This window comes from Schistocerca americana, chromosome X, assembly GCF_021461395.2.
Source record: "Schistocerca americana isolate TAMUIC-IGC-003095 chromosome X, iqSchAmer2.1, whole genome shotgun sequence".
Taxonomy (NCBI): Eukaryota; Metazoa; Arthropoda; class Insecta; order Orthoptera; family Acrididae; genus Schistocerca; species Schistocerca americana.
In genome coordinates, this window is record NC_060130.1 from 136,668,274 (window position 1) to 136,683,336 (window position 15,063).

The window sequence follows — 15,063 nt, forward strand, 5'->3', positions numbered from 1 at the left end:
AAAGGTACAGCAGTTGATGTTGTTAATAGTGACAAAGGATGGGCGATTACATAGGAAGGATGCAATAAGAGGGACATAGGTAACTAGAAGTGAATATGTCTGGAGTTTGAAAAGGGGACGGGAATTCCATACATGATCATAGGCTTTTTCTAGGTCGAGGAAGACAAAAATAGCGGATTTACGGAAGTTGAGTTGGTGTGATAGGAGATGGGTGAGGTGCAGGAGCCGGTCATGAGAGGAGAAACTGGGATGGAAGCAACACTGGTTAATGGGAAGAAGGTGGTGTTGGTTCAAGTGTTAATGGCTGCATTGGGAGAGGATGGATTCGAAGACCTTGCTAAACAATGAGGTGAGACAGATGGGGCGGTAGCAGGAGTTATCAGTAGGAGGTTTTTGGGGTTTGAGGAAAAGTAGGATTTTGGAGGTTTTCCATTGTTGAGGATAGTGATGTAAAGGGTTGAAAGAGTGATGAGAAAGGAGAGGAGTCATTCTTTGAGGTGTCGATAAGTATTGCAGTCATGGCCGAGGGAAGTGTTGCGTTTTTCTGTCGAGTACTTGTTTTATGTGTCTTACTGCAATAGGTGTATTTAATTCTGTGTGTGGTATGTTGTCCAAGTACAGGAAGCAGGAAGCCAGGGGTGGGATGGCGGTATTAATGCGTTCATGGACGATAGCTAAAAGAGAATCATCAAAATGTGGATCATCAGGGATGGGAGAAGATGTCAGATATGTTGCAAAGTGGCTAGCTTTGCTCAGGTTGTCTGTAAGGGATGGTTATCGTGGAGAAGTGGGTAGGAAGGTGTGGGGATGTAGCTAATGAGTTGACAATGTACTTTCCAGTACTCGATAGATTTAAATGGATGTGTAGCGTTGAGTTTAGTGTAAATCTGGCGCCAGACAGCTCCACCAATGCAGACCCCTTTTATAACGTGTACGTGATGCCACCCACCGTCTGTATATGTGCATATCGCTATCCCGTGACTTTCGTCGCCGAAGTGTTTGTCTGCTGGCAAGCGGTTGTAAACGTGTCTTCCCGGCTCTTTTACATAACATAGTCCATCGCTTTAAGTCTTTATAGGATTGTTCTTATTCCTAGTACTAATTTAATATGCTGAATAGCCTTTTGCATGTATGAGCCCATAGCCGCTGCAGATTCACATCTGTGAAAGTTGTTCCCATTACCATCACATTCATAAGTAACCTTTATTAAGCATACCATTATATGGTGCTAAAACAATACCTCTCATCCTAGTGCAGGTCCTTTAGTTTTTAAGTGAAAGTGCAGTGCTTCGGTGTTTTTATCAGAGGAATTTAACCTCCCTGTGATATGTTTTTAAAATGTATGTACTTCCATATTTTAACTGCCTATCTTCGATTCTTAATTTAAAATAGAAAAAAGAAAAAAAATTTTGCTTATATTTATCATCGTAATTTTTTTAATTGGCTTGGCTGAAGAGCAGAGAACTGTACTTCTGGCAGCCCAACCCCCACCATATGTGGCGAGGGGGATGAAATAACAAGGAAAAAAATGGTGCCAAAAAACTTTGGACTAACCTTCGACCGGAAACTAACGTGGACACCTCACCTACTAAACATCCAACAGAAAGCCCACGACAGACTAAGGCTACTACCTGGCTAAACATGGGGACTATAGCACACCACTGTCTTCACATGTACAACTCCCTGATCCACCGCATGCTTTTCTATGCGACTGTTGCCCTGATATCTGGCCCTTACAAGTTCTATAAGTGCCTCCAGATCCTCGAACGCCATGCTTTCCGCCACACTTTCTGTATCCTTTTACCTCCCCTCACGAGGATCCGTCACCCACCTCTCCCCACTCACATAGAACACCTCTGAAGAACCTACACCATCTGCAAACTCAACTCCAACAATTCTCTTGTGTCTGCTCTCCTTTCCAATTCAAGTGCGCTGCCATGGCTCTCCTAACATATCCCACCAATCCTCCTCTAGCACACAAACTACATAATCATTAAAAAAATTACAAACCTTTCCCCTCTCCTAGGCTATGAACTCACCCCCAAATAATACCCATCATACCGAATAGGAATCCATCCCACCCTATCCACCCCCACCCAAAGTCTCCCTTCTCCTTCTCTCCCTATACCACACCTTTTGCTTTTCCTCATCCCTGTTGCCTCCCACCCACTTCCCTCTCAAATGTATAGATCCCAATACCAGCTACCCCTCTCTCCTGGTCCCCCACAGCAACCCTAGTCTCGTCACCACCTCTAGCCAGTCCTCCGTTCTCATCACCACCACTCTCCTATTTATTTTAGAGGGAATAGAAATATTTTGCTTTTTCAGAGGTAAACGAGTCAACGTGTTAAACGAGAAAACACAAGTATCCAGTGGCCATTTCTGAGATCACTTTAGCTATATTCTACAGTAACAATTAAGTTTCAGTATTTATAGTCTCTAATTTATAATGCAAGTAGGGAGCACCTTTTTAAACGTGGATCAAGCGCTAGATATGAGGATCCGACTGATTACCAAAGGATGCGTAAATGGGATAATATATCAATGAATTCTATGTTCTGTCATATCTCACCAGATACAAACATTGTAACGGATGTGTCGCTTTGTTTTTAGGTTTTTCTATGACACATACACACAGACGTTCAAGGGTCTTTGAGTAGTCAGCTGTGCCGTTGGTGTCATTGATGTGTATGTAAAAGGATATTAGAGTTATAGATGGGTGACTGGCAGTTCCCTTTCGTTCTCTGGATGATTAGAAATGCAGCTGGTATCTGGAAGACTATTGCCAAAACGTCGTTTGAGACCTATGTGAACAATTGTGTAAAATTCGGGTAGCTGAGAAACGGTTATACCTTTGTAGTTAGGTACCTGTTCCAGAGACAGCACTATCAGTATTTGTTGTCATGTGGAACATCTTTACCGGTGTACATATCTTAAGAAATGCGTCAGTGTGACTAAATTCTAGTTTCTCATTGACTACTTATTTCTACTCAATAATTTCTCTACGCTGTAGAAGGATTTGTTAATGAATAACAAACATAATCTGTACATGGAAACTTTTTTCGTTTTAGACATTTTATCTTTATTTCCGTAGGCAGATTGTCAAAGAGTTTTATTGCTGAGTATTTAATGCCTTTCTGTGCCAAAGCTAGATATACTACGTGATAGTTGGAATCATTTCCCTTTTAATACTATATTTGTAAATATTACTATTTATCTCAAAATCGGATGGATAGTTCACAACAAACTTAATTTACTAAAAAAGTATTGACAGGCCGCAGTTAATATCGCCTAATTTTTAATCACATACCAGGAAGATATGCGTGTGAAAACCCTAAACATAATTTTAAGTATATTTTTGTGTCCAATGTTCGTCTAAGTGAAAAGTTACCACGAAATATATTTCCGCAAAACGTTAATGAATGAAATAAGAAAATTATGTTACCTCACTGATTACCGTGTCCCTAAACTTTGCAATTAGTGACTTTTTCCGCAGAGTCTCGAGTCTCTTTGGCGGTGACTGCTCTCAACAGTAACTGCTGCAGCAGTCAAGCTATAGAATCAGAAGTCTCTTTCTTCATCACATTCTGCGCGATGATTTCCAATAGGACATTGCCCGTCCACACATTACGAGGAATGCTGAAGATATATTCAATTCGCGGCAGTAACTGTATTTTACCTGGCCGTTACACTCATCCGGTGTGGCATCAGGTGAATCAGTCTTAGTTTTCATGAGGCGGCAGTTCGCTCGTAAAGGTCGTTCATTATTCATTGCCCTTGATCTTTTAACGTGGTAGCGAGTGATAGCGCTATTAAATATTGATTTGGAGTTGAAATGTTCGTTTATTTCTACGTACTTTTAATTGTTTCTTTGAGTCACTCTGAGCCATACGTTGACTTTCGAATAACTGCAATTTTCATAAATATGATTTGCGATCAAAACGTTTCTTTTCGAAGGCCACACTAGGTTAAGAGAAGCCAAACCTACATTTATAGCTTTTATACATGTGGAGAAAGCTTTTGACAATGTCGAATGGAATACACTCTTTTAAATTCTGCAGGTAACAGGTGTAAAACGCAGGAAGCGAAAGATTACATGCAACTTGTACAGAAACCAGACGGACGTTGTAAGAGTCGAGAGGTATGGAAGGGAAGCAGAGGTTGAGAGGGGAGTGAGATAGGATTGTAGCCTGTCCCCAATGTTATTCAATCTGTACCTTGAGCAAACAGTAAAGGAAACCAAAGAAAAATTTGGAGAAAGAATTAAAGTTCAAGGATAAAAAATAAAAGCTTTGAGGTTTGCCGATGACATTGTTATTCAGCGAAGGATTTGGAAGAACAGTTGAACGAAACGGACGGAATCTTGAAAGGAGGATGTAAGATGAACATCAACAGACGTAAAACAAGGATAATGGAATGTAGTCGAATTAAATCAGGTGATAATGAGGGAATTAGATTAGGAAACGAGACACTAAAAGCAGTAGATGAGTTTTGCTATTTGGGAGGCGAATTAAATGATAATGGCAGAAGTAGAGAGGATGTAAAATGTGGATTGGCAATGGCAAGAAAAGCGTTTCTGAACAAGAGAAATTTGCTAATATCTAAAATAGATTTAAGTATTACGAAGACTTTTTCTGAAGTTGTCTGTATGGAGTGTAGCCATATATGGAAGTGAAACATTGATGACAAACATTTTAGACAAGAATAGAATATGAAATATGGTGTTACAAGGAAAAGGTGAATTATGGTGTTACAAGAGAACGTCGAAGTTTAGATGTGTAGATCGCGTAACCGCTGACGAGGTACCGATCAGAACTGGGGAGGTAAGAAATTTGTGACACTAGTTGCCTAAATGAAGGAATCACTTGACAGTACACATTGTGAGACATCAAGTGATCACCAATTTCGTATTGGAGAGAAATGTGGGGCACAAAGGCTATAGAGAGAGACCAAGACATGAATGCAATAAGCAGGTTCAAAAATACACTCCTGGAAATGGAAAAAAGAACACATTGACACCGGTGTGTCAGACCCACCATACTTGCTCCGGACACTGCGAGAGGGCTGTACAAGCAATGATCACACGCACGGCACAGCGGACACACCAGGAACCGCGGTGTTGGCCGTCGAATGGCGCTAGCTGCGCAGCATTTGTGCACCGCCGCCGTCAGTGTCAGCCAGTTTGCCGTGGCATACGGAGCTCCATCGCAGTCTTTAACACTGGTAGCATGCCGCGACAGCGTGGACGTGAACCGTATGTGCAGTTGACGGACTTTGAGCGAGGGCGTATAGTGAGCATGCGGGAGGCCGGGTGGACGTACCACCGAATTGCTCAACACGTGGGGCGTGAGGTCTTCACAGTACATCGATGTTGTCGCCAGTGGTCGGCGGAAGGTGCACGTGCCCGTCGACCTGGGACCGGACCGCAGCGACGCACGGATGCACGCCAAGACCGTAGGATCCTACGCAGTGCCGTAGGGGACCGCACCGCCACTTCCCAGCAAATTAGGGACACTGTTGCTCCTGGGGTATCGGCGAGGACCATTCGCAACCGTCTCCATGAAGCTGGGCTACGGTCCCGCACACCGTTAGGCCGTCTTCCGCTCACGCCCCAACATCGTGCAGCCCGCCTCCAGTGGTGTCGCGACAGGCGTGAATGGAGGGACGAATGGAGACGTGTCGTCTTCAGCGATGAGAGTCGCTTCTGCCTTGGTGCCAATGATGGTCGTATGCGTGTTTGGCGCCGTGCAGGTGAGCGCCACAATCAGGACTGCATACGACCGAGGCACACAGGGCCAACACCCGGCATCATGGTGTGGGGAGCGATCTCCTACACTGGCCGTACACCACTGGTGATCGTCGAGGGGACACTGAATAGTGCACGGTACATCCAAACCGTCATCGAACCCATCGTTCTACCATTCCTAGACCGGCAAGGGAACGTGCTGTTCCAACAGGACAATGCACGCCCGCATGTATCCCGTGCCACCCAACGTGCTCTAGAAGGTGTAAGTCAACTACCCTGACCAACAAGATCTCCGGATCTGTCCCCCATTGAGCATGTTTGGGACTGGATGAAGCGTCGTCTCACGCGGTCTGCACGTCCAGCGCGAACGCTGGTCCAACTGAGGCGCCAGGTGAAAATGGCATGGCAAGCCGTTCCACAGGACTACATCCAGCATCTCTACGATCGTCTCCATGGGAGAATAGCAGCCTGCATTGCTGCGAAAGGTGGATATACACTGTACTAGTGCCGACATTGTGCATGCTCTGTTGCCTGTGTCTATGTGCCTGTGGTTCTGTCAGTGTGATCATGTGATGTATCTGACCCCAGGAATGTGTCAATAAAGTTTCCCCTTCCTGGGACAATGAATTCACGGTGTTCTTATTTCAATTTCCAGGAGTGTACGTAGGTTGCAGTAGTTATTTGGAGATGAAAAGGCTTGCACGGGAGGGGGTTGCACGGAGAGCTGCATCAACTCAGTCTTCGGACTGAAGACCATTGACCATCTGTTCTAGAGAGCTGGGTTTGATTTTATTTTTTGCCTTGAATGGAACAAAATATAATATTAAACGAATAATAAAGAGAATAGCTAATGCATAATTTATGATGCAATGGTCTGGCTTTAATTACACGAAAACCAAATACAAAATTTTACGCTTCCACAGAAACACAGATAAGACATGTTAGAATCAACCATTTTAAGCCACTCACACTATGAAAGCACAATGAAAACTACTATGCAACATCCCAAATTATTACAGAACCTCCACATAGCAGCACCGCTGGATAAATACGTCTGCAGCGAAAACTTACCTTGGTGTTCCCCATATGTACACACGACCTGTGGTATGTACCCATGTAAGGCTGCAGTGTCGGCCATCAAAAGTGTGACATGAAGAAGGAAGCATACAGGTAACGTCGAAATGAAGTGAAATGTGTTAAATAATTGGGTATGCAAATGATTAGCATTTCAGAGCCACGTCACAAAGTAAATAGGACTAAGGCCACCTATATTCTATACATAAGGAAGTATTACTTAGGGGGCTCAACATTCAGAAATCACATTTGAACATGGGTTGTGAAAAGACCGTGTTTTACCTCGTGTAAGAAGCAGAACCGTGTACTAGCACGTTTCGGCATTTGAGAACAGACTATCAGGACCTATCGAAAGGGCAGTTTCTCGTTCCGCGGCATTGCTGCTCACATTGGTCGGAATCCCTTGACTGTCAAGCAGATACGGAATCTGTGGGTTCAGGAGGGCCATACTCGACGCCATGCAGGAGCCCGGCAACCTCACGCAATTAGCTTCCGATCGTGCATATTGTTCGCTCGGCTGTGGAAACTCGTACAGCCACGTCAGGTGTCTTGAGTCTGGAAATGGACTTGTCTGCAACTAGGGAAATGTTCATATGTACAGTGCGACGATGTATGAAATACCACGGAACTTCAGCACTGAGATCTTTATTACGCCTTCCCTTTACACACCAAAAGCGGGACTTGCTCTGACGGTGGTGCACCCATGATCAAGTGGTGCACCCATCATCAACAATGGACACGTGAGTAGCGACAAATTGTATTTTCATACGAGTTCCAGCTTTTCGTATAGCAACACAATGGATGCATCCACGCGTGAAGGCTCCAGACAGGACATAAGTTGTCATCTTGCATTTGTTATCGTCATACAGGCCAGGTACCTGGTGTGATGGTATGGGATGTCACTGGGTGCACAACTCGATCACCTCTGGTTGTTATAGTCAGTAATATCTGGATATGAGCGGTTAAATTGCCGGCTTGTTAAGGCCGTTGGCTACGGTCTACCCTGAAGGTCTCCATTATGTTGTCTTTCAACAAGATAATGTAAAATTGCGTGTAGCCTAGGCTGTCCTGACCTATCTCGATAAAGATTAACTTCTGCTACTGCCCTCCCAGCACGTTCTTCATATCTCACATTCATCCAAAACACCTGTTCATGGGTTACTGAGAGACTGGCACACCACCACTCGCTGTCCATTATGACTGATGAACTCAATCATAGAGCTGAGTTGAAGCAGCGTGGAATGACGCAACTGTATGTGTCATCAAGCTCAGTTTCAGTCGATTCCTAGTGGACTGAAGCCACCATTACTGCCAGAAGTGGCAGCAGCTTGTGTACCAACTTTTGCAACCTGTATACCTCCGGATCTCCTACAGATTAAATTGTTAAGTTCTTCCAAGGGCCGGTGTGAGACCCACGTGACGAAAACCGACGCTTGGGACTCTGAGATGGTGGCCACCGATGCCACAACTGTAAAATTTCTATACAGGGTGTACAATTAGTAGAGGTCACCTGGGGCACAAAGTTGAGAGGGGCGCCAGAGGTGCTGAAATTGTAAGATTTCTATAGAAGATGTACAACTAAAACCGGCTGGTAGGAGCATCAAACTGAGAGATAAGGTTTCTATACAGGTAGTACCATTAAGAGAGGCCGCTTGGGACGTCAAGCTGAGTGGGGTGCCAGACGTGCCACCGCCGTAGGATTTCTGTACAGGACATACAGTTAGTAGAGGCCGCTTCGGCTATCAAGCTGAGAGGGGTGGCAGATGCTCCACAGCTATAAGATTTCTATACAGGACATAAAATTAGTAGAGATTCCTTGGGGTGCCAAGCTGAGAGAGACGCCAGAGGTCCCGCAACTGTAAGGTTTCTATACAGGACGTACAATTAGTAGAGGCCGCTTGGGCCCCAAGATGATGTGGGTGGCAGGGTCATCGAATTGCAAGATTTATATGCAGTGAGTTTCACAATGAGTAACGAAAACTGACATAGGAGAAAGTGTATGAGGGAAAATGGAGGGGGAGGGGACATCAAATAATAAGACACTTGTGTGAAAGAATGTACTCAAAACGGCCCTGGTTATTCCTTCTTTACTACATACAGTAATTAAAATTTCGTTATGCGCTATCCTTCCCACTGTTGCGCAGAAGTGTAGATTTACTGGCCCAGATTATAAAGTACGACTGGTTGATAGAGAAAGTTTTGTATTCCTTCCAGCACTCGAGCCTCTTTTTGGTATTTGACTGATTTCCAACAGAGATGGTAACGTGAGCTATGCCATGAATAGTTCCCATCACACTGCCTTCGTTAACACTTTTTCTTTCTACTTGTAAATGAAGAATAGTTTTATTAAAGATAGCAATTCTCTTTAATGCTCTGCCGTTTCTGACGCTAGGTTTAGTACATCACCGCTGCTGAACTTACGTAGCTCTCCCCTTAACCCTGCATAAGACACAATAGCTTCGAAGGCTCTGTAATAGATCTGCGATTGTTGGCAGAGTGCACCAGCCAAGCCAGTACAGATAATTTTCTATTGTTAGGAGTCTGTAAAGTCTGCTAGCAAGACAAGTCAACATAGCATCGCAACAGTCAAAAACTCAATTTCGTCTGAGAACACTCAAAAGCAGTGTCATAGCACAAGAGAAAGAAAAAATAAGGCTGGAAACAAGCTTCAGAAATATAGTTCCTGCAGAAGTGCTCGAAGGATTATGTCGAACTCCTGCAGCAGGAATCTTTTTTGGACTTTAGTATGTTTAGCATATAGCCAAACAGCACCAGATATTCTGTTGCCACAAAGTGGTTACTGTATATTTTACATCACGATTTTCCTCGTACCTTGCACTCTGTACACTCCTATGGAGCTTAATGGCGCACAAGGAGGGGTTATCAGCGCATGTACACTCCTCTGCACTGCATGACCATATTCTCGCAATTAATTGTCTCTATTCATAGTGTCACATGCCTTTCTTAGTTCATAGTTCAACGATTTATCGTTGTTATACGTTTTCAATTTCTTTTACTGTTCTCATTCTTTACTCATACTTCTACTGATCTGAAATGGTAATTACGCTATTCAGTAGGCAATTTACCACACTTAACTTCCCTCTATGTGAGAAATTGTAGTCCCCAACAATGAATAATTGAATACAATTACATATAAATGGAATAATTCTTTATACAATTTTGTATACACGACACAAAATAAATTTTTTATTTTTCAGTTTCAGACGACTTCTTTGAAGTGAGTCATAGAATCAGAGCAAATGTCAAAATTTACTCCACACTTTTAATAGTTTGATCTCTGTATCAACCAGCTTTTGCGCTAAATGGTGCTTTTCCTTTGTGTAGAAAGTATGTCGCTTCCAGGAATAATGAATGTTGAGAAACCAATAAGTTGCCAATATAAAAAATGCGTTTCAATGTTCTGACTGTGGACACAACTCCTGCCAGCAAATTTTGGAATATCACTGAAAAGGACCATTTCAATGATTCAATTAAGTTATCAATATCAGAATTTTTAAATCTACATTTATGTAACGTGTGTAAAAATTAAACCATCGCCAACTACATTACAGAATGGCGCAGGACATATATTTAACGTAGTAGCAGCAATTATCACTCATTTATCAATAATATTGAGTTTGGGAAAACATGAAGCCAAAGCTAAGAAAACGATGAGTGAAACTGAAAGAAAGCTTGTGGACTTCTTGTACATGGAGCTAGTGAATCTATGAAGTGAAATTTATAAGTGTTTAGGGAATGCTTAAAGAAAAGTTAATGTAAGACTAGGACGGTTTAAACAGCAGAAATTATTACACATGTAGCAAAGTGTTGTCCATGAGCTGAATATACCTACTATTTCTTAACTGCTGTTTTTGTGGGGAGGGTTTATGTTCTTAAGTTTGTAATAATGAGTTTCATAGAAATTTTGAAGCAAATATCGGCTTTTCCATTATTATTTTACATATATAAATTATTCTTCGTTAAAAAGGGTGTCATTTGTTGCAGGTTATGGGCATGTGACACCGCTTTCCAAAGGTGGAAAGGTGTTTTGCATGATATACGCAATGCTGGGAATCCCTCTGACTTTGGTGCTGCTGACAGCCCTGGTGGAAAGATTGATGGTTCCAACAACAGTGCTGCTGCAGACCCTGAACTCACGCCTTGGCCATCTGTATCAGCCCTTCAACATCCGTCTGCTGCATCTTGCTATCGTTGTCACAGTGCTCGTCGCATTTTTCATGATGCTGCCTGCTTCAGTTTTTGCAGCACTTGAACCAGAGTGGGACTTCCTGGATTCTCTGTATTACTGCTTTATATCACTCACAACTGTGGGCCTTGGTGACTACATTCCAGGAGATTCTCCAAATCAGGCATACAGACCCCTGTATAAGGTTGCAACCACAGGTAAGAAACTGAATGAATCATTTTGATAGTCACAGTAGACAAACTCTGCTTCTGTACTTCTGATTGTCACTGTATTAGAATTAATACTGTTAGCCTCACTGATTCACTCGTCTACCAGGACGAAGCTACTGGAATTTTATGTGAACACATAAGTTACTATAAGGAAAAGACGTGAAGATAAGAACAGTTTTTATGTGTATATAATCACTATCATGGAAAAATATTTGCTCAATGCAAACACTAACCAGATGCACATAGTCGAACATATAGTCACCAGCGGAAAAATGCTCCTATCGTAGCTCAAAAGAAGGTAATGTGCTCCTGTTTATTAAAAGACTTTAACTGAAAAGTGGGGTTCCAGCTGCTTCATTCTACCTTCCCAAGCGCCTTTAAACTTTTCTCAAAAATTTTGGCATGCAAACATACTCGCTCTCCTTTTAACATTCAACTCGCGTCTCATTCATACAATCTCCCTGAACTATAGCTCGCTCACACCCACGAGCCCATCACTGTAAGTCGCTCATACGCATCCACTCCCACTTGTTGATTCTCACTCACTTATTCAGCCCAAGTCAAAGTCATTATCTCTTTGTGCTTCCCTAACTGGCACTGTCCCCTGTCTCACAGCCACAGTCTCCTTCGTACTGTCGTACTAATATTGTCTCCTCTCACTGCCACTGCCACTGTCTCCCTCTTCCTATCTCTTATTGCAACTATCCCATTCATATCATCGCACTGATGCCGTCCCTTCTCGCAATCAGTATCTCTGTCTTCCTCGTTGTCATTATCAATACTCCGTCTCTCATTATCACTGGCTCTCACCCACTTTCTCCTTCTCTTTATTCCTCTCCCATTAGTACTGTTTCCTTCACTCATTTCCTAACACTGTTCTGTCACTGTCAACTATGTTCCACTGTCACTGTGTCCCTCTCTTTCTGTATCACGGCCATTGTCTCCTTCGCTCTTTCTATACCACAGCAACTGTCTGCTACCTTCTAGTATTTATTACTTTTCTGTCTTTTTCCCGCTGCTACTGTCTCCCGCTGTCCAGCCTAAAAAAGAGTGAATATATTCGCATGCCAAAATTTTTCGGAAAAGTTTTCAAGGTGCTGACGAAGGTAGAACGAGGCAGCTGGTACCCCACTTTTCAGTCAGAATCTTTCAATAAACGGCAGCATATTCGTCCTTTTTGTGCTCCGATAGGAGCATTTTTCCCCTGGTTTCCGTCTTTTGTTGGTAAAGCAGGGCACGTCACTCATGTCAAAGGCAATTTATGGTTTATTAAAATTTTGATAGCCTACTTATGTGAAATTGAAATAACCCAAAGGCTATACAGGGTGAGTCACCTAACATTACTGCTGGATATATTTCGTAAACCACATCAAATACTGACGAATCGATTCCACAGACCGAACGTGAGGAGAGGGACTAGTGTAATTGGTTAATACAAACCATAAAAAAATGCACGGAAGTATGTTTTTTAACACAAACCTACGTGTTTTTAAATGGAACCCCGTTAGTTTCGATAGCACATCTGAACATATAAACAAATACGTAATCAGTGCCGTTTGTTGCATTGTAAAATGTTCATTACATCCGGAGATATTGTAACCTAAAGTTGACGCTTGAGTACCACTCCTCCGCTGTTCGATCGTGTGTATCGGAGAGCACCGAATTACGTAGGGATCCAAAGGGAACGGTGGTGGACCTTAGGTACAGAAGAGACTGGAACAGCACATTACGTCCACATGCTAACACCTTTTTATTGGTCTTTTTCACTGACGCACATGTACATTACCATGAGGGGTGAGGTACACGTACACCCGTGGTTTCCGTTTTCAATTACGGAGTGGAATAGAGTGTGTCCCGACATGTCAGGCCAATAGATGTTCAATGTGGTGGCCATCATTTGCTGCACACAATTGCAATCTCTGGCGTAATGAATGTCGTACACGCCGCAGCACACATGGTGTAATGTCGCCGCAGGCTGCCACAATACGTTGTTTCATATCCTCTGGGATTGTAGGCACATCACGGTGCACATTCTCCTTTAACGTACCCCACAGAAAGAAGTCCAGAGGTGTAAGATCAGGAGAACAGTCTGGCCAATTTATGCGTCCTCCACGTCCTATGAAACGCCCGTCGAACATCCTGTCAAGGGTCAGCCTAGTGTTAATTGCGGAATGTGCAGGTGCACCATCATGCTGATACCACATACGTCGACGCGTTTCCAGTGGGACATTTTCGAGCAACGTTGGCAGATCATTCTGTACAAACGCGATGTATGTTGCAGCTGTTTGGGCCCCTGCAATGAAGTGATGACCAATGAGGTGGTCGCCAATGATTCCGCACCATACATTTACAGTCCACGGTCGCTGTCGCTCTACCTGTCTGAGCCAGCGAGGATTGTCCACGGACCAGTAATGCATGTTCCGTAGATTCACTGCCCCGTGGTTTGTGAAACCCGCTTCATCGGTAAACAGGTAGAACTGCAACACATTTTCTGTTAATGCCCATTGACAGAATTGCACTCGATGATTAAAGTCATCACCATGTAATTGCTGATGTAGCGACACATGAAACGGGTGAAAGCGGTGACGATGCAGTATGCGCATGACACTACTTTGACTCAGTCCACCGGCTCTCGCAATGTCCCGTGTACTCATGTGTGGGTTCATGGCAACAGCAGCTAACACACCAACTGCACCCGATTCTCCTGTGACGGGCCTGTTACGGACCCGTTTGCGTGCTACGACCATACCTGTTGCATACAGTTGGCGGTAGATGTTTTGCAATGTGCGGCACGTTGGATGCTCTCTGTGCGGGTACCGTTCTGCATACACCCTGCAGGCTTCAGCTGCATTTCGTCGACACTCGCCATAGATGAGTATCACTCCGCCTTTTCAGAGTTCGAATACACCATGGTCACAGTTCCTACAACACTACACTATCACAGACGTCTGGTAACACGGTGTACTACAGTTGGTCTGCGTGCGGAGACGAATGCAGAATAACAATAGCAGCAAGCGCTACATGCGGACACTGCGACAGCTAGACCAAACCACAACAGTGCACTACAGCCACGCTCGTAAACACGGTCGTCATCGTAAACATGTCCCTGCAGATGCTGCTCGCCGACCGTGGCCCGTATTTGTTACAACACGCAACCGAACGTTGGAGGTTTCAAGCGTCAACTTTAGGTTACAATATCTCCGGATGTAATTAACATTTTACAATGCAACAAACGGCACTGATTACGTATTTGTTTATATGTTCAGATGCGCTAACAAAACTAACGTGGTTCCATTTCAAAAAACGTAGGTTTGTGTTAAATAAACATACTTCCGTGCATTTTTGTATGGTTTGTATTAAACAGTTGCCGGCCGCGGTGGTCTAGCGGTTCTAGGCGCGCAGTCCGGAACCGCGCGACTGCTACGGTCGCAGGTTCGAATCCTGCCTCGGGCATGGATGTGTGTGGTGTCCTTAGGTTAGTTAGGTTTAAGTAGTTGTAAGTTGGGAGTACCTGTGGTCTAGGGGTAGCGTCTTTGATTCATCATCAAAACGTGTTCGGTCAAGGGTTCGATCCCCGCCACTGCCTAAATTTTGATAAATAATCAGCATTGGTGGCCGAAGACTTCCGGCATAAGAAGTCAGCCTCATTCTGCCAACGGCCTTGTCAAAGAGGGCGAAGGAGCGGATAGAGGTTGAGGGCATTCTCTTGTCCTAGGGGTGGGAAATTGCCCCTAAAGGCGGAAGAATCAGCAATGATCAACGACATGAGGATGCAGAAGGCAATGGAAACCACCGCATTAAAGACACGTAACGTGTATCCACAGGAC

At 43.8% G+C, this 15,063-nt stretch overlaps 1 protein-coding gene across 1 annotated transcript in view; it reads left to right on the forward strand.

Annotated features, from left to right (window-relative positions):
• Positions 1–15,063, forward strand: part of LOC124555632 (potassium channel subfamily K member 1-like) — a 216,669-nt gene that overhangs the window by 186,818 nt on the left and 14,788 nt on the right. Inside the window, exon 3 of the mRNA XM_047129607.1 lies at positions 10,826–11,224. Within this exon, the coding sequence (XP_046985563.1) occupies positions 10,826–11,224 (399 nt within the window). The remainder of the gene's footprint in view (positions 1–10,825; positions 11,225–15,063) is intronic.